The sequence below is a fragment of the Lutjanus erythropterus genome, chromosome 15 (genome assembly GCF_056507025.1).
Source record: "Lutjanus erythropterus isolate fLutEry1 chromosome 15, fLutEry1.hap2, whole genome shotgun sequence".
In the NCBI taxonomy this organism is placed as follows: Eukaryota; Metazoa; Chordata; class Actinopteri; order Lutjaniformes; family Lutjanidae; genus Lutjanus; species Lutjanus erythropterus.
The window spans coordinates 972,605-999,664 of NC_139331.1; the positions used below are offsets into that span (position 1 = coordinate 972,605).

Sequence of the window (27,060 nt, forward strand, 5' to 3'; positions counted from 1 at the left end):
ATATGAACTAGGGTGGGGATATAACCCTAAAGTAAATATTTCAGGATCAAGGCTTTACAGCTAGCATTTTCCGTATTATTTGTGAAGTGTCACACCAAAAAGTTGCAGTCACTTTGTACATACAATGAAAAAGTGTGCTTTAGACTGTTCACATTTAATACAGATTTTGGGAATACTACTTAGACCTTACTTTTGTAAAAGTAGTAATACCACCGTGTAAAAATACTCAACAATATTCAAGTAAGTTTTATTTATAAAGTGCGAAATCATAATAGAAGTTATATCAGGTCACTTTTCATATAGAGCAGGTCTAGACTGTATTAATCAATTATTAATCGATTATTCATTGAATTGACAACTATTTGGATAATCAGGTAATCAGTTTGAGTCTTTTTTAAAGAAAAATATATTTTTTTTTTTACTCTTTTATGACATTAAGCTGAATATGTTTGTGAGCAAAAATAACTGACAGATTAATCGATGATGAAAATAATTGTTAGTTGCAGCTCTAGACTGTGCTGCATAATATTATTTACAGAGACCCAACAATTCCCACCACGAGCAAATACTGAGGTGACTGTGGTGAGGACAAACTTCCTCCTGACGTGGAGCAGAACCAGGCTCAGGGGGGAGCGGCTGTCTGACTCAACTTGAAGAAAAAGATCAAATGTTCACACTGAAATCATTTGAAATCATTTTATGACACATCAGAGTTTTCACTGATTCTAACTGAACTCAGGTTGCTGCTTTGCCTGCATCTGAGAGCCTGTTGTTAACTTTGGTGGATGCTGGACAGTATGTGTGTAGGGTTTATCAAACCGTAGTAATCAAACACAGTTTTAAAATTTGAAGTGGTAGTACTAATCATCAGGAATGTTACCGTGGTTTATCATTAAATGATTTATCAATTTATCATTAAACCGATTATTGTTTAATCCCTAGTTTCATTTAAAAGTCATGCATTCAAAATCTTACTCAAGTAGAAAATACAGAAGTACTAGCATCAAAATTCAATATCACTGTTCCTTTGGTTGACAATGTATATGTTAAATAATTTCAGGTGTTAAATGATTATCTCTGCATGGTCATATCAGTGCAAAATCGGTGCAGAATCCACATAGAAAAGGTCTATTTTGATTTTTATTCCACCATATCAGTCATCTGTGAATGTATCCACTCTAAAATCAGAATCTGTCTCAAAAATCCCACATCAGTTTTGCTCTAATCAAAAAATACTTAAAGTATCTGAAGTAAACATGCAGAAAGGCCAATTTCAGAATAATATCTATTATTGGATTATTGATGCATTCATGTGTTCATCACTTTAATGTTGCAGCTGTAGTAAAAGTGGAGTACACTGACTTTATAAACTGTGAGGTAGCTTAATCTATAATCATTCATTTTATATTAATCATCTGAATAGAAGAGTTTTGGAGTTTATTTTGAATAGGGGAATAGACAAAGTTTTACATTTTTGCTTGACTTAAACAATTAATCAGCTGATTGACTGATTGATTAATCATATCAAAGTCAATGATACATTAATTTATCACCAAAATAATATATAAATCATCCATAATGAACTTGTCAGATGCAGTTCCCTCACTTGATCCATGTTTGCTTTAAAATGACTTAAAGGGACAGTTCACCCAAAACTGAAACTGAAACTGGAGTTTCACAGGAAAACAGTGCTGCAGAATCTCCCAAACAATGGAAGTGAATGGTGACCAGTTTTCAAATGTAAAAAAACAAAACAAAAAAAACAACAGAATAAAAATATTAAATGCTTCCATACTGCTCATTTGGTGTAATCCAAGTCTCCTAAAGCCCCAGCATGCCAAGTTGACTTGAAAGACGTCATTTACACCATGTTTTTAGTCTGAATCTTCACTGTAGAGCTTTAGCTTGGAGCCACGTTCACATTGACATGCACACTGTCTGAATGGCATGCTGGGGCTTTAGGAGACTTTAGGAGACGAGCAGTATGGAGGAATTTTATTTATTTTTTTTTCAGTTGTTTTTTCCATATGAAAACTGGTCACCATTCACTTCCATGTTTGGGAGATTCTGCAACCAAACTAACGTAGCTTCACTGCTTTCCTTCATGTTGTCTGATTGTGTCCTCACTCTCAGTCTCATCATATAATCTCATATCATGTCGTGTCCTCCAGAGCAAGACCGCATCCCTGTGATGAGGGGTCAGTGGTTCATCGATGGGACGTGGCTTCCCCTGGAGGAGGACGAGAGCGACCTCATTGAGATGGAGCACCTCGGCCGCTTCCGGGGGCAACAGATGAGGGACACCTACGAGATGGAGGTGGTGACTACCACAGTGGACAGCAAGGACGGTAAAGAACGTAAGACAGAATGTTACAGAATGTAGATCCAGAAAGATAAGGAAGATGAAGGTGTGTGTGTTGAGTGTGAATGTGCAAGAGGCTGCAAGTGCTGTGAAAAGGGTGATCATGTGTGTGTATGTGTGTGTGTGTGTTGGGGGGGGCTCTGGCATTCAGAAGAGGCCACAAACAGGTCAGGTGATGTTATTTTAGCTGACTGCAGCTGTAGCTCACCTGAGAGAGGAGGGATGTGTGTGTGTGTGTGTGTGTGTAGTCTTGTAGCCTGTATCATGACTTTTATGAATAGACTTCAGTGCAGTGGAGTTTCACAGACACACACATTCCACACCCCCTCTTGGGATCTGGTAAATTAATTACACTGGATGAAGTGTGTCACTGGCTGTTAATCACTGTGTGTGTGTGTGTGTGTGTGTGTGTGTGTGTGTGTGTGTGTCTCCTAGCCATCCACAGTCTGAAGCTGAGCAGGAGTCATGTGGACTGGCACAGTGTGGACGAGGTGTACCTGTACAGTGACGCCACCACCTCTAAGATTGCGCGTACCGTCACGCAGAAACTGGGTTTCTCCAAAGGTAACGCAAAAACATGAACACAAGAGGAGTAATCGATGGAAGGTCTGATTTAGAGCATCGACTCTACAAAGAGTCTGAGCCGGTGAACAGTGTTACAGCAGCTGTCAAACACAAGGTCAGGGGTCTCCAAGGGACTGACACTGTGGTGCAGACAAGCATCGAGGGGAGGAGAGAAATTTCAAAGATTTGATATATTATCTCACCACTCATAAAATCTTGTAAGTATAACAAATGTGTGCCTTTACAGGAACAGGGATAGACACTGACAGTGTTCACACTTAATGATTCATGAGTCAAGAACTTCATTGTCATTGTGCAGGCAGAAATAAAGACCTTAGTGACAGCAGTTGAATAAAGTAAAAAAAGGCATCAGAGAATAAAGATTCAGTTAGTATAATCAGTCAGTATAATAAAGACTTATAGTAATTAAAATGATAGTATGAAATAAGCAATAGAAAATATGGAGGTTTGAAAGTAAGCAATATAAAGCATGAAAGAACAAAGTAAAAAGAGCTCAAAGTTCAGTTCACAGAGATTAAAATGACTAGTTCACATTTCTTTCAAGTTCACATTTCTTCTGGGTATTTTTTTTTTTAATTGAACTTCCTCCTATCAGAGACACTGGAGTCAACATAATGACATTTTGTATTTATTTTATTTGTAAATGTAAAATTACTTTTAACTCAGTTCAAATAAGTGAAATCTTAGAATGGTAGTCCATACTTCTGCAGAAATAGGAACAGACTTTTGCTTTGAATACAGACGATGTTTACATGTAAAAGAATGTGAAGCACATACAAAAAGTAACATTATTAAGTCATTTTAGAAATTTTCTCATTATTTTGAGATATGAACTCAATATTTTGAAATACTAAATCATTATTTTGAGATTCCAAGACATTATTTCGACACAGTTACTCATTATAATTACTAACAGGATCTTCAGATTCTAGCCACTTAAACTCCTACAGACATTCACTCCTGAATTTTAGTGGTCTTTTCATTTTTCAAAGCTTTTGATTCTTCTGTAAAGATCATTTTAGCAGTTTGAGAATGATGAACTAAAAGCAATCAAGATGTTTGTATGACTTTATTATAGATTTTATTTGGACAGATTTTGAACAGTTTTTGGGCTGGAAATCATCAAACCAATCTGGCAACACTGAATATAACAGGTTGTATTTAATATCTTTCATGTATGTATGTATCCTTAAGATGGAGCTTTTTTATACACCGTACAGACTTTTTACCACTGCAGGCCTAATTGATGTTGAAACTAATTTGGCCACAGATGTAGAGTCTTTATGAGTTTAAAAACAGTATTAAAGGCTCGGTTCAGCCAAAAAAAAAAAAAAATTTGGTGCTTACAGCACTGAAAAATCACATTCTGAATACACAGCAGCAACACATCTCTCTCTCCAGAAACAGCTCTCCTGTAACTGTGGATAATTTACAGAGCTCACTGCAAACAGTCTTCACTGGAACTTTCTCCTGAAGACGTCTCTGAAATGTGTTCACATCAGCACTCCTTCACTGCATCCCTTTGCAGTGAGGCCACTATGTTGATGCAGCACTGTGTTGGCCAAACAAATAAATGCAAACGAGTGCACATTCCCAGGAGATAACTTTGCAACATCAGTGGTGTCCCTCTGCTGTTTACATGCAGATCTTTGAAATGAAACCTTGTAGTGAATATCAAACCCATAAGCTGCTCCCACCCCCTTTTTTCTTCTTTGTCTTTTTTTCCTTTCTATTATTTGTGGAGGGATAATTGTCTACTCTATATAATTTGAAGGTAGTTACTCACTTATAAAGCGTGTATTGTGGTATGTCTTTTCAGTGTTTCCCCTATCCTGGTTCTCAGAGCTCACTGTCCTGCATGTTTTAGATGTTTCCCTGCTCAAACACTCCTGATTCAGATGATCAGCTCGTTATCAGGCAGAGGTTTGATGATGAGCTGAGGGCAGTGAGCTCTGAGGAGCAGGATAGGGGAAACACTGCTTTTGAAATGGTGGATAGATGTTGTGATGTGTATTTTCCATTTTTAAAATCTATACACATATACATTTTACAGACTCTAACTACAGGTCAGGTGTACATTATCTATAATTGTGTGCTCCGACCTACATTTTAAAATTAAACGGCTTGATTTTATTCCCCCATATTTTTATTTATTCATTTATTTTCTCCTCTTCTTTCTTTTACTTACTATCTATTTATTTTATGTTGTTTACATTACCAATGTGTGTGTGTGTGTGTGTGTGTGTGTGTGTGTGTGTGTGTGTGTGTGTGTGTGTGTGTATAGTATATATAGGTACAGTAGATATTTGTATGTATGATCCTAGGACGGGGCAATATGGCCCTAAAATAATATCATGATATATTACAGTATTCGGCGATAATGATATTCTTGACAGACAAATTACTGAAAAATATCTTTGGTTTAGGACTCACCATAGCTGTTGAACTATTCTCGTCTACAGTCTTCTTGTACATCTGATCCTTTGTAACCAGGCTACATCCACAATACAGAAGTCACTTCCCTTTTTTTGAACTAACTCCTCCATAATATTGCCAATATCACAATATGATGTTTTTCTTATCATTAAAAAAATAATAATGATATATCTTGAACGATATGATATTTTATTTTCAACAATCATACAAACTTAACAGGCTTCTTTTTTGGTAAATGTTTTCTTCTCCCTGACACTCAGCTCTGTTGCTGTTTGAACGGTGCACTTATCTCCTGCAGGGTGAAGCTGTTTATCCTTTGCTCCTACATGGAGGATAAAATGATTGTCTACTGTCCATTGTTGTGAAATGAGTATTATAAAGTGCTGTATGTATGATGAGCCTCACACTCACAGCTTTACTGCTCCATCCACCTTTAATGGAAACTATTTCATCGTCTCTCTGGTACCTGAAACAACACACCCACACAGCTGCCTCTTGAGTTTGCTCACACAGGACTTTTTTTCTAAATGAATGCCTGAAAACGGGGAATTACATTCTCAAATGTCATTTTTTCAATGCTTTTAGCAGCACAAACTCAGTCCATTCACTTCCTCTGACTTGAGGTGGAGGCAGAAATCTTCAAACCTGTACAAATACAATCAAACTCTGCACAGAGAGATTCCATCAAAGGTGACAGAAAATATACTTATCTATATTTTGGGTGAAATAATTTGAATGTTCCTGCAATGTGGCCTGCAGGGATGACCCACCTTAAGATCAGAGTCATATATGAATTTGTGACGTGCTTTGATTGGTGATGTAGAGGGGTATCAGGGCGTTTTTTTTTTTTGGCCTGTAGTGCTATTATCCATCTAGATGTTTTGGTGTGAGTTGCAAAGTTTTGTCTAATGTAATGGGACTAGTGGCCCTTTTCCACACACAGAGCTGGCCTGGCTTGACTCAGTTTGACTCAGCCTGTCAGCCCAGCATGGAAGGTGTTTGCATTTCCATTACAACAGGGCTACCCACTTGAAGGTGTGTCTTTAACCTGGAGACAAGCTTGAGAAGGCTTGAGTTGAGTGGCTATAAAATGATGGATAAACAGTTCATATACGTCTCAGGGATTAACACACTGTTTCCTTACATTCTTCACAAAAAAGTCTTGTGTTGTTTTATTATTAAAATGCTTTTATGAAGCAGTACAAACAGGATATGTTTTCATTCAGGTTGTTTCATGAGCAGTAACTTGACATGACTCCAACTCAGCTGAAAGCAACTATGAAACAGTAAAATAATGCAGATACCTGAAAGTACAAACAGCAACAAAGGAGTGAAACTACATTTCAAAACATAAAGGTTCTGTTAGAAGCTACAAAAGTACTGAGAGCCGAACCCACTAAATAGACTTTTAGAAACATCTTTCTCTCTGCTCTTCTGCACACACATGAGGTCAGTATCATAACACTTGCCTGTTCAGGGGGGAGAAAGGAAGGTCATCACAGGTTGGCTGCGACCAGCGAGATGTCATCGCAGCCTGCTTGGAGGTGGGTCAGGCTTGCTCTGGCCCCACTCCAGAGTAGGTCCACCTCGGGCATGGCTCAGCGCAGCTCAGTGCGCTGAAAGTGATAATGGAGAAGCAATTTGGCGCGGTAGGGTTTGCCTCAGCGCTGTGCCAGTGGAAAAGGCCCATAGACAGCACTTAGCTTGTGGTGCTCAAAGAACCCAAAAAAAAAAAAACGTGAAAAACTCAAAACCAGTATCTCTTTCCAAATCATGACCCGGTTACTCAAGATAATCCACAGACCTTATTGTGAACAGTTTCTTGAAGGAATTACTTTCTTTCTCCATACAATCTGCCGAAATAACTGGGAAAGAGATACTGGTTTTGAATTTCTCAAATGTTTTTTTTCGTGCTTTGAGCCTCACAAGCTGAGCGATGTTTAATTCCATTATATTGGAGAGAAGGCCGACGTCTTCACAGCCCATATCTCCAAAGCTCTGCAACTCACACCAAATAAATCTACATGGATAAATAGCACTACAGGCCGGAGTGTGTTAGAACCCTGACTGAACACAGGCACAGTGCTGTGCAACACATCTGCTCAGGTAGTAATGTCCCCTGTCATATCCTCAGCCTCCAGCAGCGGGACACGTCTCCATCGGGGATACGTGGAGGAGGCAGCACCTGAAGACACCCCACCTGAAACCACGCACATTGTCTTTGTGGTGCATGGCATCGGACAGAAGATGGACCAGGGCCGCATCATCAGGAACACCAGCATGTGAGACTCCCTGATATGTTCTCAGTGGGAGCTCAGAGGAGGGAAACAGGGAGAATAGTGTTTGAAGTAATCCTTTTGTCTCTGCTGGTGTGCAGGATGAGAGACGCTGCCAGAAAGATGGAAGAAAAGCACTTCTCTGATCGCACCACAGAGCATGTGGAGTTTCTCCCTGTGGAGTGGAGGTCTAAACTGGCTCTGGATGGAGGTATGCTGCACCTTGGCTCACCACCACCCTGAACATAAGCTGTCTCTCCACAGGAACACTGCAGCAGTATTATACAGAGACTGTTCTGCCTTTAAATATGTTCCAATGACTGGTAGGTAAAAAAGACAAACATATAAAAAGCCCCCCACCACTACCACCATGTACCCCATTTTTGTCATTTTTAGAGTGGGCAGGGGATCTTAAGGGGGAGATAGCAGGTCAACAGTATGTGCAAAGTTGAAATCTGAAGATTAATTTGAAATGCAGCACTCTGTGTCAAGTTTTTCTAGTCATAAATCTGTAATAAACTTTGGGCTCTCTTTAGGTTAATCATGTCTCATAAGTTGTTGCAGCAGTGTTTGGGTTGATTTCATTTGTTACACTGATTTGGTGCACAATGTAACCATTTTTAACCATCAGAGAAACTGATAAAAAATGGTCAGAAATCCCAATAACATATCGCATTGTGGAACACCATAGAAAAATCCATGCTGTGATTTGGAATCAAAACCTTTTGACTTTTGGAGATTTCTGTGTAATAGTATTTTTCTGTGACTGGATGGCGTGCACAAGAGGTTCCATAGCATCTACTAGTCGACACTGTGGATCATTCATCAGTGGTCAGCCATTGTAAATAAACAGAATTAAGGTATTTAGAGAAGGAATAACTCCCCCTGTACCTTCAGGAAAGCAGTTCAATTGCTTCTGCAGTCCAACTGCTTAGTCAAGCTTGCTGGGAATTTAGTCCAATCAGATTTCTCATTTATAAACAGCGTCACAGAGCCAATCAAGGACTCTGCTATTTCACCTTCCCACAAGTTGGTTTAGTTAACCATTACTGGTCATATTTGTGAACTTCAGATGAAAATTGTTTTTTGTTATGCAGCAAAAATATATAATATACCTCCTATGACTGGTCTACTAGTCGGTTAGTTGACAACTCTTAGTAGTTGATGACTACCAAAATGTAGTATTCCTCAATGTCCTAGCAAGCACTTCTGTTCTGTGAATTGTACAGAAACCACGTTATTGTCAATATATGCAGGAAAGTCATCCATCCTCTGAATGCTCCAGGTCTTTAGTTGGTGGTTGTGAAGTTTCATGAAGCTGTGATTATCCTTGAGGTCACTAAAGGTCATTTCATACAGTGAGATAAATTTCAAAAAAAAGTTCTCACTATAATGAAATGGCTTCAGTAAGAATTAACATCATCAGGCATGAAAACAACTGGATTGAATCCACAAGTCTCAGCTGTCCAGCCAGATTCATGATATTCCAACAGTGTTTATGAAGCCCAGTGTGGATGAAACCTATTCAGATAGAATAGATGAAAATAAGACATTAGACTGCATGAGAAAAACTGCCTGATTTCATCATTAGGTGTAGTCAGACAAATTGGAAGTGACATCACATTACATTACATTTTCTGCACACAGTGTAACTAATGACAGGAAACAAACACTCAGTGGTTTTCAGCTAATAGTTTAGCATAAACAAGGGAAACAGGCCATGACTGCTCAGAGGTAATGATTTGAATGAAGTGAACTGTGTTCAAAACAAAAGTGTTAAAGAAATTGACAATGACAGCCTTACCAACAGTGGGGCCAAAAGTGCCATTTTGACCTACATGATACCAGAGAAACGCCATTTGGCATTTTCCCCTTGGCGACATGAGTTTGATCAGCAAACTGTCTGGTTAGATTAGATGTGTGTTAAGAAAGAGGAAGTCATGTTCCTCTGTCAGTGTGTGACGGCTGTGTTGGATGTTTTGCAGACACGGTGGACTCCATCACTCCAGACAAAGTGCGAGGTCTCAGAGACATGTTGAACAGCAGCGCCATGGACATCATGTACTACACCAGTCCTCTGTACAGAGACGAGGTGAGTTTAAGACTACACCACACTACAGTTGTCCAGTTCCCTTTAAGAAGCTCATCCAGCCTGAAGTCCAGCCTTGTTCTGCCTCCTCACAGCTGTGCTGCTGCACTTTGACACTCTGCTGCCAGTTGGGGAGCGTTAGTCCCACGAGTTCACATCAGCTCCCTTCAGGCGCAGCTAAATCCTGGCTAAGCTGTTTTAATCCAACATGGCTGAATACAGTAGCTGCTTTACTGTCTGACTGTGAATAAATGATTAATCAGGACCCTGAAGCATCACAACCAAACCTTTTCACGTCTTATAGACACATTTCTAAATAGCAACAGAATCGAATTCCTCACAAATGTGCACACGTGTTGTTGTTGTGTGTTTGTGTGTGTAGATCACCAGGGGTCTGACTCTGGAGCTGAACCGTCTCTACTCACTGTTCTGCTCACGGAACCCAGACTTTGAGAAAAATGGGAAGGTGTCCATCGTGTCACACTCTCTAGGCTGCGTCATCACCTTCGACATCATGACAGGCTGGGACCCCGTCCGCTTTCATCATCAAGAAGCACCAGACCCAGAGGAGACAAAGGTCCGCTGGCCGAGTGATGAGGAGCGTCACCTTCAGGAGCAGCTGAGACTCACACGCCTCAGGTACTGCACAGGGAGTTGTTCTGGAAGGAGTTCTATTCCACATCTGCTTTGGCATAAAATGAACCTGAAGGTACAGAAGATTACAGTCATTCCACCAATCCCTGCACACTTTTCTATTATATAAGCAGAGGTTATTTACTAGGAAAAACATCTTCTCTGCTTTTGATGAAAAAACATCACTTGCCATCAGACAGTCAGAACAGTCAGACTTGAATTCTTACTCCCAGTGGATTAGCTCTGGCATGTCATGTCACTGCTAGCATTTTTGCATCGCAAGAAAAAGGAGAGATAAAAAGCCTGGGTTGAAAAGAAGCTTGCTAAATCCTGTCTCGCCTTTCCTACCAAAACAGATCCACACTGACACTCCTCTCCATGGATATTACAGAAAACAGCCTCCTGCTATGAGACATGGAAGAGTCTATAGAGGATGGCGCCGATACATTTTAGGTTAAACTTAGAGGTACAGGAATCTTGTTTTAGAATTATGTTTCTTTCATATCTATTTAGATACACATGTAATGTCAAGCATTTAAAGTTAAAGTCACCAAAACACCAAATGACAAATAGGATAGGAGAGGCATGGCTGTAGGATTAGATGCAGATAACACAGGGAGTAGACATAGGCAGTAAAATAAGTAGTAATAGAAAAATTGCACCTACCTGCGTCAGAAATGCACTACCTACCTTATAGTCAGCCAAATTGCAAAAAGTAGTTTGCAGGGAGGTAAACATCAGACCAAATTAAGTTCTCTTTTGGATAATAACATTTTGAGCCCTCTGTAAATGCATTCAGATGCACTAACTGCACTAACCTAACCGTGTGTGTGTGCTTTGACACACAAGCAGGACTGATTTACATTACAGCATGCATGGAAATGTTACTACTTTAATTACTGAAAGCAGCCTCTCTAATCATCAAAGTAAATCATTAAATAAAACACTCAGGGGTCAATAGAACACGGTCACCTGGAAAGTTCACGCTGGTCAACATCATTTAAAAAATTATTTAATGATTAGAGAGGCTGCTTTCAGTTTCCTCTTCAGTAATGTAGGTACAGCAAATACTCTTAATATTTAAGCAGCAAAACTAAAACCTATATACAGGACAGAGGAAACTCTCCAGCCAAAAAAGAGGAAACATCTCTGATAGAAGTCAGGATTTATATGGCTCCTTTACTCCAAACAGTTTCACTGTATGAACGTAGACTGTATGTGTGAAGAATATAGAACATTAGTTAACAGTAGAACCAGATGATCCTGTTGGATTTAAACACTCAGAGAAGTTACAGCTGCTGTGCATAAATGCGCACACAGCATTGTTACCCACCTGCAATCATCCACTGTTGATGAGTGTGTTCATTTTTATGGCCATTGGATTAACTGCAGAGCCTAATAGGCAGAGTGTGAATCAGCCAATGTTGTCTCATCTTAATATCTGAATTATGCGTCCTTTAAATACCACAACTCATTTTAAGACCAACACACTCATGGGTGCACAGGTGGGCACAAGTACATTTCCTACTTACAGAACGTGGGCTAGAAAATGACAACTGTGTTGGTCAGAACATAGCAATGACAACTGTGCTGTGTTGTATTTGCCCCTGCATAATACTTTAGAAAATGTCCCTTACAGTGTAAGACTGTCCAACAAGCATGTCACTGTCATTTTAATCTGTATGGTATCAATGATCACAGGCTGAGGGACTTGGAGGATCAGTTCCAGGGTCTGCAGACCTCATCTTGTGTAGCGGTGCCAGCCTTGAAATTCAAGGTAAAGTTGAAAAGTATTCTGTTCTGTAGCTGTCAGCAATTTCCTGCTCAACATGTGTCCTAGACATCACTACAACTACAAACCATCTGTTTAGGGATACACCATATGGATTTTTATCAGCTGATCTGATAACTGTTAATTCTCTCATAATTCTCATGACTGATACTGATTTCACACTTTTGGATCATATAAGCTGTAGTTTCTGCACAGCTGAGGGTAAGTGATAAATTAATGATTTAATATTCCACAACTCTGCCCAAGAATTGAAATTAATTGTTTTGACATTATTTATTAAAATCAGATATTAGTATAGCTGATATTTATTAGTTGGTATAAGCCAATACAGATATAGACAGATGTAGCTTGCCAGTATCAGCTGATAATTAAGTGTAAGTCAACACAACTCCTATCAGTGTTGTCACCTGTTCACCTAGTTCTCACCTAGTTAAGTTCATCAAAAAAATCACAAACATACTTTGGCTTTTGCAGAGGAATTTTACTTAAGAATTCAAATGAAATGCCTCAACAATCTGCCAAATTAAATATAGCTGGTAATTTATCAGCCATAATCATATATGTATGGTGCATCTCTAGTGATGATAACGTTTTCCCTAGAAATATCATAAGCAAAGCACAAACTGATATGGAGGATTTTGATGTACAAAGTCTGCACTGAATGATAACAGTTTAGTTTTCAAAGCACTCAGTGGTGACAGAGACTTTGAAAACTTCCATACAGCCATTCAGTGGTTCCCAGTCAGTCAGCTTTAGATGACATCTGAACATGTTTTTGATTGGAAGCAGTCAGTTAAATGAATGGTTATTAAAACAAGTTTTGGTTGGTGTGCGTGTTCACTTTCATAAAACTACCTGACATAAACTGTTGCACACATTGACCCAGTAGAACCCCAGTCTTCTGTAACTGGCCAATGAGCAGCTCTGTAGGAGCTGTAATGGTCTGGCAGTGTCTCTTATTCTGTCCTGTTGTATTCATGTGTCCTCTATATGTGTCCTCTGTGTGTCCTCTGTGTGTCCTCTGTGCTGCAGGTAGAGAATTTCTTCTGCATGGGCTCTCCTCTGGCTGTTTTTTTGGCGTTGCGAGGGATCCGGCCTGGAAACAACGGCGTGCAGGACCACATCCTCCCCACATCTATCTGTAAACGCCTCTTCAACATATTTCATCCCACAGACCCAGTGGTGAGCATCAGTCCCTACAGCTGAGTGTGTCACTGTGTCTGTCTAAGATCACAATCATCACCCACTGTAATGATCAGTCTGATGTCAGATTTACAGGGATCAGGTGTTGCTTGTAAAATGCAGAAAGAAAACCTTTTAGTGGATACTATGGATAGTCTGTGCTGTACTCATTACATGACACATGAAAATACTGAAAAGTAAATGGTGACCTGGCACTTAAATTAAAGTGTAACTTTAGTATTTTTCAGCCAAGACCCTATTTTCTCATTGTTTTGTGTCAAAGTGACTAATGAGGACAGTTTTTGAAATTGGTCCAGTTCTGCAGCAGACAGAGAAACTGAAACAGAGCTGCAGTTTCATCCCTGCAGAAGTAGCTGTTTTATTGCCCATCCCAGACTATTCTGAAAAACTGTACTTTACACAAAGTAAAACTCACCAGAACTGTCTTGGTTCGTCTCTTCTCTGTTCCAACGGTCACCAGCTCTGGTTTGGTGAAAATATTCTCCTCTCCTGATATTTCCACATCTAATTTGGTGAATTAAATGTTTATTTCAACCAATCCAGAGTTGGTGATTGTTGAACAGTGGAGAGACAAGTCAAGATGTTTGTGGTGAGATTTTATTTTGTTCCTGTCCAGTTTGAATGAAGATGTTGATTAAAATGGCAGTTTTACAAATGGAGTCTGGTGAATGGCAATAGTAATAAAACAGCTGTGTGCATCATATCGTTACAAAAAGCTCTGTCTCTGTAGGGATCCTTTCCATAATGTTGTCAAATTCTTAGAATAATGATCTGAAGCTGTCAGTGACAGAACAAGCACTTTAAGTTGATGTACTTTGATGGTGCACAGTCTCAAGACTGGAGCAGATAAGAAAAAAAATGCTCCCCATTAGTCACTTAAAAGCAAAAACATGTAAAAATAGGCTCCAGGTTAAACATACTGAAGTTATCATTTAAAATAAAACATTTCTTAAAAAGTCATTATGGAGAAACTCCATCTGTTCAAACCTTTGTTTGTCTTTGTTTGTTTCAGGCGTACAGATTGGAGCCTCTCATCTTAAAGCACTACAGTAACATCACACCTGTTCAAATCCACTGGTAAGACAAGTCATGTGGCTCTATGACAGATAATATGCTGCTTATTCATGCATTCTCCTGTGACTTTATCAAAGCAGTAGATACTTTGATCAAATGAACTGTTTGATCTTGTACATAACACATGAGAATCTTATCCACAGTTTGTCTCTCACTCTGTTATTGTTTGAGTGCATTGAAAAAGAGGAAAAGAGGAAGCAGAGAGAGGAAAAGATGTAACAAGATGAAAAACAATAAAAAAGATGATAACAAGATGAAAAAGATGTTACAAGACCAAACATGGTGTGACAAGAAGAAAAACAACAAAAAAGACAAAACAAGACAAAAAAAGATGTTAACAATGAAAAACGGCATAAAAGATGTAACAATGAAATAGGAGAAACAGATGTTAAAAGTCAAGAAAGACGATGAAAAACTACAAGAAAGACATAACAAGATGACAGAGACGTAACAGATGTAACAAGACGTGACAATGAAAGACGACATGAGGACATATGTTGGTTGAGACCTATTTTTCAAGTATTTCCTGTAATGATTATTTTCATTATCACTTAATCTGTCAAACATTTTCTTGATTAATTGATCAGTTGTTTGGTCCATAAAATGTCAGAAGTATCAGTCAATGTTTCCCAAAGTCCAAAATGACGTCTTCAGAAACCAGAAAGAAAGAGAGTCAGAATCAGAGAAATGAGGACATTTTTTTTCTTAAAAAATGACTCAAAATGATTAATTGATCATGAAAATAGATGATTGATTAATTTAGTAGTTGATTAATAATTGATTGATTGATTGCAGCTTTTGTGTTGGTTGTTAGGTTTATTAGTTTGTCCAGCTTGATCCAGATTGATTGATTTTAAGACAAAAATTGTTGACGTTTCCACCCAGTGAAGCATTTTTTTCACTAGAGGTCATGATAATGAATTAACAGCTGTGCGTCACTGTGCATGGTAGTAAATGGTTCTTTATTTTAATATTGTAATCTTACTAATAATTTGCTAAATGCACATGTGTGAGTGAGCTGCGCTTGTTGTGGATGTGATGTGCAGGTATAACACCACCAGCCCGACGCCGTACGATCAAATCCGGCCCACGCTGCTCAACCTGCCGAAGGAGACCACCTCTGTCTCAGACTCAGAGAGCATCCCCAGCCCCTGCACCTCCCCGCCCCAGACCCGACGGCACTACGGAGAGTCCATCACCAGCCTGGGCAAAGCCAGCATCATGGGTGAGCACACTGCATGGATGGTGTGATGAAAGATGTTTTTTTTGTAAAAGACCTGTGATGGAGGGGAAACCTGACTGAAAATCAGCCCTTTCAGTTACGATGGCCACACACTCAGTGTTCTGATCTGAGCTGAAAGGAACAGGAGCTGCTGGATCGGCTGATATTGTAGCAAGGCCAGCAGTGCACAGTAAGCACGATGTAAACAGATCAATAGACTCCTGATGGAACCTCTCCTTTATGCATCAGACGTAGAGTGCAGACTAAAAGCACATTATAGAGCTCTACAAACTGATGACATATGTTTTGTATTTTAGACTTTAGGCTCACATAACATGCAGGAAGCAACACAGGAAGAACATAGAAACATTGACTGATACTCAAAACTCAGAACCTTCTCAGTTCTAACAGTTCTAACAACACGAACCTGTGCTTTTAGGATGTTCTCACTCTGGATAAACTGAAAGGCTTCACTAATCAATATTTGTATGATAACATTTTTATTGTTGTTCATTTAATGCTAACGGGCATTAGAATCCTTGGTATGGTTGGCAGCAGAGAATTCTCTTAAAGGGATAGTTCAGATTATTTGAAATGTGGTTGTATCCACAGTCAGTGTGTTATCTACAGTAGATGGAGATTGACATGCTCCCAATTTGGAGAAGCAGCAGGAGTACTGGTGTAGGAAGCTAAGCATTGTACTGCTGTCGACAGGGTCAGCAGCAACACAGATTTTAGACATTTATTAAATATGATTAAAAACACCATCATAAGTCTGTTAGGTGTTCAGGATATTTTCACCACTTTACCTTGCTGTTAGACTTTTCCGACAGGAAACTGCTGTTAAATCAGCAGAATCACTCTCTCCAAACCAACCAGACTTACCTCAATTGTTTTTGTCATTGTATGACTTCTATAAATGTGAACTAACCCTTTGAAATACCAAAATCACATAATAACACAAACAAATGAACAGATTGAGACAGTGGTAGACCAGCAACTCCTGTGTTCTGTGAAGTAAAATGACTGATTTTTCAAGGTGGAAGGCAGAAAAGTCTGTCTGTCTGCAAGGTAAAGTGGTGAAAATATTTTAACATACATTTTAGCATACACTTAAACTGATAACTGATATTTTTTGCTGCTGACCCTGTCCACAGCAGTACATTGCTTAGTTCCCAAACTGGGGACGTGTCGACCGCCATCTACTGTAGATAATACACTGGCTATGGATAAGTACCTCATACAACCACACTTCTAAAAACCCAAACTATCCCTTTAAAAGGAACTGTTCACGTCCTGTCTGTCCGCTGAATATGAAGCTACAGCCAGCTGCTTGTTCGTCCAGACTGGAAACAGGCAGCCTGATTCTGTCTGAAGGTAGAATCCGCCTCCCTCTGAAGCTGCCACCTCCTGATGGAAACTGACATGCCACCTACCTGCCTTTAAAGTTGGTCAGATATTGGATAAAGTGCTTGAAACTGCAACTGCATTACTTTAAATACTTCAGTTCATTTTTTAGATAAAGAAATACAATAAGCCAGCTATTGGCTCAGCTAAACTGTAAAAGATGCCAATGGGACTGCATCTAGTTATTATTTTTAATGTTGATAGGTCTTAATATGCTCATAAAATGTCAGATAAGAATAAATTGTCTTCTTTGACTAAAACCCAAAGATATTCAGTCTACTTTCACAGAGTAAAGAAACCAAAATATATCAGAGAGTTTGGTATTTTTTTTCTTAAAGAGTGATTCAAAAGATGACTCAATAATCAAAATACTTGGTGATTAACATTATAGTTGACTAATCGTTGCAGCTCTAGATGCCAAGTCCACTTGGACAGGTGACACATTTTGAAACCTAAAACTTTGTTGTGTTTTCCTTCTGTTGTAACCCTTCTGTTGAATGCTATCGTGGAACATCATTTTGGTTCTTTATATCTCAGTATCAACTGATTTAATGTGATGAAGTGAAATGGTCATTTTGAGTATATGTGTGTAGATATGTAATTTACAACAGCTGTAAGCTCCTGGAAAAGCTTGAAAATGCACCTTGAAAATTTTTGAAAAGTAGGTATAGGAACCCTGGTGACGTAACAAGCAGCGTGATGATATAGCACAGCCAGAGAGCAAACCATCCACATCAGTGATGCTGGTTATAGATGATGTATTTAAAATATTTTTTTATATTTATTTTATTTTTATATACACTTGAGCACAGTTTATCAGGGTGTAAAAGAACCTGTCTCCAGGGTGATACACCAGTGGACAGAACCAGCAGCTGAGAGGAAGCACTGAGAAGTAAGCTGCCTGGATGAAAACAGGAAATGACATAAGACTTTGTCAGGTGAGGTAGTGGAGGTCATCTGTAGAGCATTTGTTGACAGATCACTTCAGTCCTGTTGACTGAACTGAGCCTGAAGCAGGAAGTGAAAACAGTCACTGACAGACAATGAAGCCAGTTGCAGTCAGTTAGAGGAAAGGCGAGTGGCTGAGGCAAAGGTAGGTCAGGGCAGACGCCTGAACTGTTAACTGCTGATGGTACAGACACATGTCGGCTGTGTTCCCTGCTAGGATGAGGTAGCTGTAGATTCCTGGCTGGATTGATTGGTTGATGAGTTTGAAAGCAGCATCATGAAGGAATCAGGAAGGGAGAGGTTGAAGAGATGAGGATGAGAAGGACAGAGAAATTCACTTAGCTGGACTTTAACTGACTGAGAGCTAAGACTGGAAATAATCAACTGATTATTTCCTGTTGATCAGTTTTTCGATTTATTAATCCTGCCACAATTTGGTCAGCTGAAAATAGGTCTAAACATATGGAGCACATGAGAGATACGTCAGTCGGGACCTATTTGTCATGTCTTTCTTGTAAGGATTATTTTCATTATTGATCAATCTGTCTATTATTTTCTTGATTAACTGATTAGTTGTTTGGTCCATAAAATGTCAGAAATTGGTGAAAAATATTGATCAGTGTTTCCCAACACTCAAGATGACGTCCTCAAATGTCTTGTTTTGTCCACAACCCAAAGATATTCAGTTTACTGTCAGAGAGGAGTAAAGAAACCAGAAAATATTCACATTTAAGCTGAAAACAGAGAATTTTGACTTAAAAATAATGCAGAACAATTAATCAATTATCAAAATAGTTGACAATTATAGTCAATTAATATTTGATTAATCGTTGCAGCAGCAGTGAGAGCAAGAGCAGATTTGGCGTTCTGTCAGACAAACATGAAGCAGCAAGTTGAATTAAGGACAAACTTGGCAAAGTCAGCCTCGTAGATGTGGAAATTAGAGGGTTAATTCATTTGTGTGTATATGAAAAGAGAGAGGGCACTGAAAACAGTTAAGTAGATGACAAGTGTTGTGTTTTCCTTTCTTTTTTTTTTTTTACACTAAAATTCGCACCTACATGCAGGTTTTGTAAAAGCAGGTTAACACGCTAAAAATAACACACATTGCCAGAAGCCCCATTTGCCTCTCTGCTGTTTTTTCTGATGTACACCAGAGCTGAGACAAAACTCATATCTGTACAGGAGAGCAGAGACATGGTGTTTAAATGTCTGTGTTAAGCTCTCAGTGCTGTTGGAACTGAATCGCTGAATCGCCGTGTTTGTCTTGTTGCATCTTTTTTGTCTTGTCTCATTTTGTTTGTCTTGTTATGTCTTTTACATAGTTTTTTGTCTCATTATTTCCATCTGCACCAAGGAATTGTCTTTTCTATCCCATCCATTTAAGTTGAAATCAGTTTTGATTTGTAGATGAGATGGGCAGCAGTAGAAATTGTGAAAAATAAACCAAGTGTCAGTGTGGAGGGAGTCATGAAGCATAGCAGCAGACTGTCCAAAGAGAAAAAAGATAAGGATCAGGTGCAAGAAAAGACTACATACAACATGAGGAAGCAGCTAGGACAGAAAAGATTCAAGAGGAAAGATAGACCAGATCAGGTAGGAAGTGTGATGACAATATTTGTAGGACCAAGATTAAGTTTCTAGTGTTTCTGGCCATGATTAACTGCTGCTGAGGCAGAGAGAAAATCACAGAGAACAGAAATATTGTTGATGCTGCAAGAAAGTTTTTGGATGTCGAGGGAATCACTGGAGAGGAAGTACAGGAGCTGTGAGAGAGACTGTGAAGACCTCTCAGAGTCCACACTGAGTAGACTAGTTTATTAGAGTGAGGAGGAACCTTTCTTTCTTTCTTTCTTTTATAGATACAATATTTTGTTAAGGTGTGACAGGAGACATAATTAAAGAAAGGTTTCTTGTATCAGAAAGGTTGCTAATGAGCAGGGTTCAAGTTACACAGTGGCTTTTGGGGGAGCTCTGTTTTCTGGTGCGCACTGCTTCTAAAACATACCACGTCCACGAGCGTACACAGAAGTCTGGGTCAGCATGGCCAATTTCAGCATGACTGTGAAAAAGCATTTTACTATTTCTACTACAGAGAGTTAATACTGTCAGTAACATTTCATAGAGGCTAAATAACTGTATGGCTACTGTTTCACAATCATGAAATGCATTTATTAATCAGAGCAAAAAAAACAAGAAACAAAATCATGAAATCAGCAGGGACACACAGACAACACTTTGCTGCTTCTCAAACACACTCCTCATGAATCATAAAAACACCATCATCTGATCTTTGTGAATATAAACTAATGTGAAGAAGACTTCATAAAGTATTATGGGCACATAGAAACAGCTGTTTTTGCAGTGTGCATCTCTCTCTCACACACACACCCTCCTCATTGACTGTCCCTTCACTTCCTTCGTCTTTTGTCTGTGGATGGTCATAATCAGGAGAAAGTGGAATTAGGACCAGAAGTTCAATATGCAGCAACGAAAAGCAGGCAGGAACCGAAGCAAGTGACATGTTCTGTCCTTTTCCATCAGTCACCTTCGCTCCATGTCAGAGCCATGGACAACAGCTCACACAGCATTGTGTTAATTAGTGAAAAGACAGTTGGAAATTATAACATAATGTGCGAATAAATACACAACATTGGCATATTTTCACTATTATTATTTATTTCAGGACCATCATGTGTTAGAGCTCCCACCACATGTCCATGTCCTTTTCAGGGGAGACGAGCTCCACTTAGCTCCCTTGTACTTCAAACCATGCTAAACAGTGCCTGTTGGTAAGACTAGTTATATGGTGATGATGGCTGGACAGTGTGTGGGGCCGTGTCATTCAGATGAAGTTGCCTATCAAGCCAGCTGGGCAGCCTGTAGTTTAACCTGAGCAGATGTGAGGTGCAGCATGACACAGACTGTCTGCTCATAGGCAGTTTAAATGTCCAAGTCAGGGAGAAGAACAGATAAGTAGATTCAGTAGATTTATGTTGGCACGGTCTGATACTCTCTGCAGAGTCTAATGATGCTCCAGACATCACGTAACATGAATGCTGGGCTTCCACAGGAAGTTCACACAGGTTTTGGCCATGTACTGATAACTGAACGAATGAAGGATCTGATGCATGAATCTTACTGCCCCTCAGGTGCTGCAAGTATTGGAAAGGGAATCGGAGGAATCCTGTTTTCCCGCTTTTCCCGTTCCAGTGGCCATGTGGGCGGAGTGGAGGAGGAGCCGTCAGATTCAGAGGGCGGAGCTTCTGAAGTGGAAAACGTGGCATCAGGAGAGGAAGGAGTACCAGTGGCAGAGAGCGAAGAGAAGGACAAACAGATAGAAGAGGAGACGAGGGAGGTAGAGCCGGCCTTGTCCCAGTCAACCTCAGCTGTCATGGACAGCACCTCATGTAAGTACTGCACAGAAGAACTGGGCCTCTCTTCAGTGTTTTTAGACCTGAGCAATGTAACCAGAGATACTTCAAGCCTCTGGATATTTGGCTTGAAATAGTAAAAATACATTCATGTTATCAAAGTTGAGAGTCTCATAAAGCATCCACAGAACTCTGAGTGAAAATAAACATTCATAGCTATCAGAAAACAGCTCATTTTCTCCAGACCGCAGGCGATTGATATCTCCCTCAGGATTGTGAAGGAGGCTAAGAAATGTGTCACTGTAGACAGACTCAGCAGCAAGATGTATTTTAAACACCTAAAATAATCTATATCAGTTTAAGTATATGTTATATTCAGAATGTTTGACCTTATTGTCAAGGGCTGGGTAGTACTATCAGTATCAGTACTATCAAATATTGAAAAACGTTTCATATATTTGTCAAAGTGTCCATGAGCTATTAAGCATGCAGCATGCTTGTACCCAGATCTAATTATTCTGGTGATTGTCTGTCTAACTTCATAGAGACTTCTTCAGACATGCAGGAAAAATCAGTGTTTCCTTTCAGAGATGGGGATCTATTGATTATTGATGGATTGGTACAGAACAGAGATAAGACTAGACAAGCATGTTGCTTCCCTGCTCTCCTTTTTGGACATTAAATGTTCATTTATTTTGCCCTCTGAAAGTCCGTTGAATATTTATTTTGTTTTGTTTTGTTATTCTGGGTTATGGAAGTACAGTGTACCACAATTCATCCCAGTTTAGTTGTTTTTTGTCCAGTGTGTCTAGCGACGAGATGCCATTATACACTACATGCACATTTAATAAATTGTTCCATTGTTGTATAGCTGAAGTTAGTTTGTAATTACTGGCTCATTACTAAAAGCAATAATAATTGAATGCAGCAATTAATGAAGCAATTATGTACTATGACAACAAAGGAGATTCATTTATATAGTATTTGGGTTACAACATATACAACTGGCCCTTTGTGGACACCTGTATTACTGATGTGGGCCTAGATCAAAGGGCCTCATGTGGACTGATGTGGACCTCCAGCCCACATGGGGCAGAGTCCACCAGAGTTTAGTGAAGATTACCCATAATTCACAGCAGTATTAATGTGACGATTTGGAAGAAAAGCCTAAAAATGGATGGATGGATGGATGGATGGATGGATGGATGGATGGATGGATGGATGGATGGATAGATAGATAGATAGATAGATAGATAGATAGATAGATAGATAGATAGATAGATAGATAGATAGATAGATAGATAGATAGATAGATAGGTAGGTAGTACTTTGTTGATCACAAATATACAGTATTTGTTGTTAATTACAATTATAACTGTTATAATGTCAAACTGTCAGTACCATTAAGAACTGTCCTGTTCTGACCTGTCCTGTTCTTTGTTCTCTCTTCTCTGTTCCAGTGGAACTGGAGAGACGCATTGACTTTGAGCTGCGGGAGGGCTTGGTGGAGAGCCGCTACTGGTCAGCAGTGACGTCGCACACGGCCTATTGGTGCTCGTATGACGTGGCTCTGTTCCTCCTCACCTTCATGTACAGACCACAGGAGCCTCCGGTACCTGCAGAGGAGCAGAACCCAGACAGCTCCTAACATGAGGTCACTGACACGTCACAGCTGGGTCACTTCACTCTCTGTTCACTCCCTCTGACTATATCAACTCAAGACACAGTTAATGACCACAATCAAACTTCTCAGTTCTTCACTTCAAATGAAAGTAGGACTGCAACTAATGATTAATTTCATTCTGCTGATTATTTTCTTAATTAATCAATGAATTAGTCCTGTCACAATCGTGTCAGTTGATAGGACATATGTCCGTGTGCTCCACATGTTTGGACCTAGTCCAAGTCCTGTGAAACATTGAATATAAATAATATAGTATTTAATATGTTATCAAATTAAAACTTTAAGACTAATTCTTATTTTAATTCATTTACATTTGGCTTGAATCAAAGTTATTGATGCAACTTCATTGTTGCTATTAGTTGATGAGATTGACAGAATGGTTACCTAAAGTCCTGCATACAACACTACAGTGTGTTAGGACACACTTTAGATTACGGCCTGCAACATGCTGTGTAATCTACTAATATTCCTGTTTATATGTAGCTGTGCATTAATGTGTCACTTATCCAAAACCAGTTGATATCAAATTCTTTCATAATGTTTAAAGAAGCTGTGTTTCTCCCTCCGACCAGAAGCGTGGGTTTTTCTTTCTCAACATCATCTTTACCCCACAGGATAGCTACAGTTCCTTAAAAAGTAAAAAAAAAACAAGAAACCTAAATTCAAATTTACTAATAAAGACATTAAAATATGAAATAGTCTTAAATACTGTTTGGGAAAGTCTTAAATATAGAATGCTAACCCTCACAAATCACAAAGTCCTCGCACCTTTAATCTTTGAAATCAACAATTCAGTCAAGTTGAATTGGAAGTCAGCCTCTGTCTGTCTCTGTCACCCTCTTACAATCTTTTAGGTTTTTGCTGCTCCACCAACATTTAGACAAGAGACATGATGTAAAAAGTGAAGCAATCATCAGTCCAATCTATACGAAGCTGACCAGATTCATTCTGATTCAAATATATATTTTCACACTAATTAAAGTATTTGGACAAATGGTCTTTGTTGCTAATTTTTGAATTAACGATATATGTTTTTACTCAGAAAAGTATTCTTATATTTTGACATTTGATGTTTAGTTTTAGTGCATAATTGGCCTTAAATTTAATGAAACGGTGCAAGTAAAAAGTTGTAAAATGTCCAGAAGAGTAAGTAGCATCGTACTAACAGGGACTTCAGGAGCCTGATGTACTCCAGCTTTATGTGGATTGACACTGTTAAGAGTATTGTTCACTGTTATGACCATGCAGTTGTAAAAAATGATTGATTTTGTGAAGAGTGAAAAGACACAGACACACTGAAAAACTTTTGATTCATAACAAAATTAAGACATGATATGACAAGGTGTGGGTAGGTCTCTTCTAAACTCATTTCAGATAACTGACACTTGTGTACAAGACTGAGCAGTAGTCCTGGTACAAGAACTACTTTTGTTGGACAATATTTTGTCACAGAGATAACAGTGAGAAACAATATCATTTCATTCCTCTGATATCATGATAATATAAATTCAAGTAAACCATTTTTAAAGAGCAAAGAATGCCCACTGAACAGACATAAAGCAAAATACACAGGAGCTGTACAAAATGTCTCTACAAATATTTTTTTTATTTTAGGTTCCCACCTTGTTCACCCCATATTCTCTAAATTCACATCCCATGTTCCCTTGTACCCATTCCTTACAACTGGGACAAATCATGTCCTACGTAAAACAGTGTTGCAGAATCTCCCAAATGAAGGAAGTGAATGATGACCAGTTTTCAAAAACAACTAGAAACAACTGAATAAAAACATAAAACGCCTCCATACTGATCGTCTGGTGTAATCCAAGTCTCCTAAAGCGCACACACACCCAGTTTAGACAGTGTGTGTGCATGTGAACATGGCTCCAAGCTAAAGATCTACAGTGAAGATTCAGACTAAAAACATGGTGTAAACAACACTGTTTAGTCAACTTGGCATGTTGGGGCTTTCAGAGACGAGCAGTATGGATGCATTTTATGTTTTTATTCTGTTGTTTCTTTACATTTGAAAACTGGTCACTATTCACTTCCTTTGTTCCACTGTCAACAAAATAAATCTGACTCTCAATCAGCATGAGGGTGAGCAGATAATGACTGAATTTTAATTTTTGGGTGAACTATCCCTTTAAGGATTTATATATGGAATATATGTAATTTATGAAATTGCCTTAATGTTTATTTCTAACCTTGTTCTGTGCCATAAACAGCCTTGACCCATGCAAGAATTCACAGCTTCAAACAATTTAAAATTGTGTTAAAATCTTTCAAAGTCTAAAACTAACAATACCTACTGGTAACATCGGTGTAAAAGTGTGTTGTTATAATCAGTGATATGGTATTTGGCATGAAAATCTTGTCTCTCTCTCTGTCATATTTTTACAGAAAAAAAAATGCTTTAATCAGGCATAAAAAGGATCAGCTCTTCTAAATCAAAGCTAAATAAGAATTATGGTTTAAAAATGTGTATTTAGATTCACTTTAAGAGAACTCTGAGACACTTTAAAATATAAAATAGCTGCTCACTATGACTCTGCTGTGAACACTGTAACACTGAAAGGATTACAGAGTATATTGTGGGCCATAATCTTACAGCAAATTAAAATTTTAATCATGGCTGCAACAAATTTTCACACTTGACATGACATGACAACAGTGTTTTTTTATTTGAATTTGTCCTACATGATGCCTCTACAAATGGCAAATATAACTCCAGTTTGATTGAAAGACTTCACATCCTGCTAGCAGCAGATGACTGTTATAACTGAGTGAATTGAAAATGAATTGACCCAACACAAACACACACAAGCACACACACAACATCTGAACTCTTCCAGTTTACACACACTAACATCGCTTTGACCTTTGCCCCAGACTGAGGGGACATTTACTGTGCCCAGACCAGCCCTCAGAGAGCTGCTGTCCTCTGATTCCTGGTCTTCTCTCAACAACAGCTGTGTCCAGTGTAGAGCACCCTGCTGTGTCCAGCTGTGTCAGTGACATCCTGCTGACTCTTGTGTTGGTCCCTGACTGTCCATGTGCTGCTGAGACTGTCGCTGCAGAGAAACCCCAGTGCTGTTCCACATCTGACCTCGTGCTCCTGAGAAATCTGTTCAATAATTTTGCATCATCTCATGTCTCAGATGAGAACATGGGTCACAAAACGCTAAATGGACTTCTTTTCACACAATACACTACACAGACATGAAGTCATCAAGCCTGAAGAATTTACAGATTATCTCAAATATTCTCTATGCGAGTTAAAGTAGCATTCAGTGATTTTTGACCAAAACAAACTCCCTGTAATAGAGCCATGTTATACCATCAGCTCATGGTGTGGTCATTAGCAAAGCGTTGCCTCATCCTCACACTGTATCTGTACAGGAGGCGTAGTGTGAGCAACATGTCAGCAGAGCAGCAGCAGCCTCACTCCTCCATTCAGGCATAGCATTGACTGTATGTCACCCTCAGAGCTGAACACATAATCACTGGATTTATGTGCTGAAAATGGAAGAATGCAAATATACAGGAAGTTGTGATGCTGCCATCGCAACAGTTCATGCAAATTCAACCAATCCCTGTGAATTCTGTGCGTCCTTGCAATTTTGTCCAAACTACACAACGTTTCCGGAAGTCTGACCAATTATTGTTGCTTCCCCCGGGTCCCCCATGCAAATATCATACATGTTCGTCTCAATGAAAGGTTTTGTTTTATTATTCACTATGTTTTTGGATTTTATTTTATTTTATCACAGGTACTGCAAAGAGCATATTTGTCATTGACATTTATCAATGCTCTGTGCACTTTTATAATTCTGTGCCCCCCAGGTTCTTCATCTTTGTAGAGTTTTTGTAATCCTCAATATTCTTTTGTAATTTTCACTTGCTCCCAGAATTTCATTGCAAAACCACCTCAAAATATTGCAACATGCACCACAACTTTTTTAGAAAATCTGC

The 27,060-nt window shown here is 39.0% G+C and overlaps 1 protein-coding gene across 3 annotated transcripts in view; it reads left to right on the top strand.

Moving 5' to 3' along the window:
- Window positions 1-26,538, top strand: part of ddhd1b (DDHD domain containing 1b) — a 28,450-nt gene extending 1,912 nt beyond the window's left edge. The window contains exons 2-14 of one of the 3 annotated variants that reach the window (XM_084737659.1): window positions 2,172-2,357; window positions 2,798-2,926; window positions 7,518-7,665; window positions 7,761-7,870; window positions 9,645-9,751; window positions 10,131-10,387; window positions 12,083-12,158; window positions 13,206-13,355; window positions 14,389-14,453; window positions 15,497-15,675; window positions 21,180-21,437; window positions 22,862-23,055; window positions 26,058-26,538. In XM_084737659.1, coding sequence (XP_084593785.1) covers window positions 2,172-2,357; window positions 2,798-2,926; window positions 7,518-7,665; window positions 7,761-7,870; window positions 9,645-9,751; window positions 10,131-10,387; window positions 12,083-12,158; window positions 13,206-13,355; window positions 14,389-14,453; window positions 15,497-15,675; window positions 21,180-21,437; window positions 22,862-23,049 — 1,853 coding nt within the window. In that variant the 3' untranslated portion in view covers window positions 23,050-23,055; window positions 26,058-26,538. Of the gene's footprint in view, window positions 1-2,171; window positions 2,358-2,797; window positions 2,927-7,517; window positions 7,666-7,760; window positions 7,871-9,644; window positions 9,752-10,130; window positions 10,388-12,082; window positions 12,159-13,205; window positions 13,356-14,388; window positions 14,454-15,496; window positions 15,676-21,179; window positions 21,438-22,861; window positions 24,316-26,057 lie in introns of those variants that run through there. The other 2 variants (XM_084737658.1, XM_084737660.1) reach the window with 2 other exon arrangements.
- Window positions 26,539-27,060: the final 522 nt, after the last annotated feature.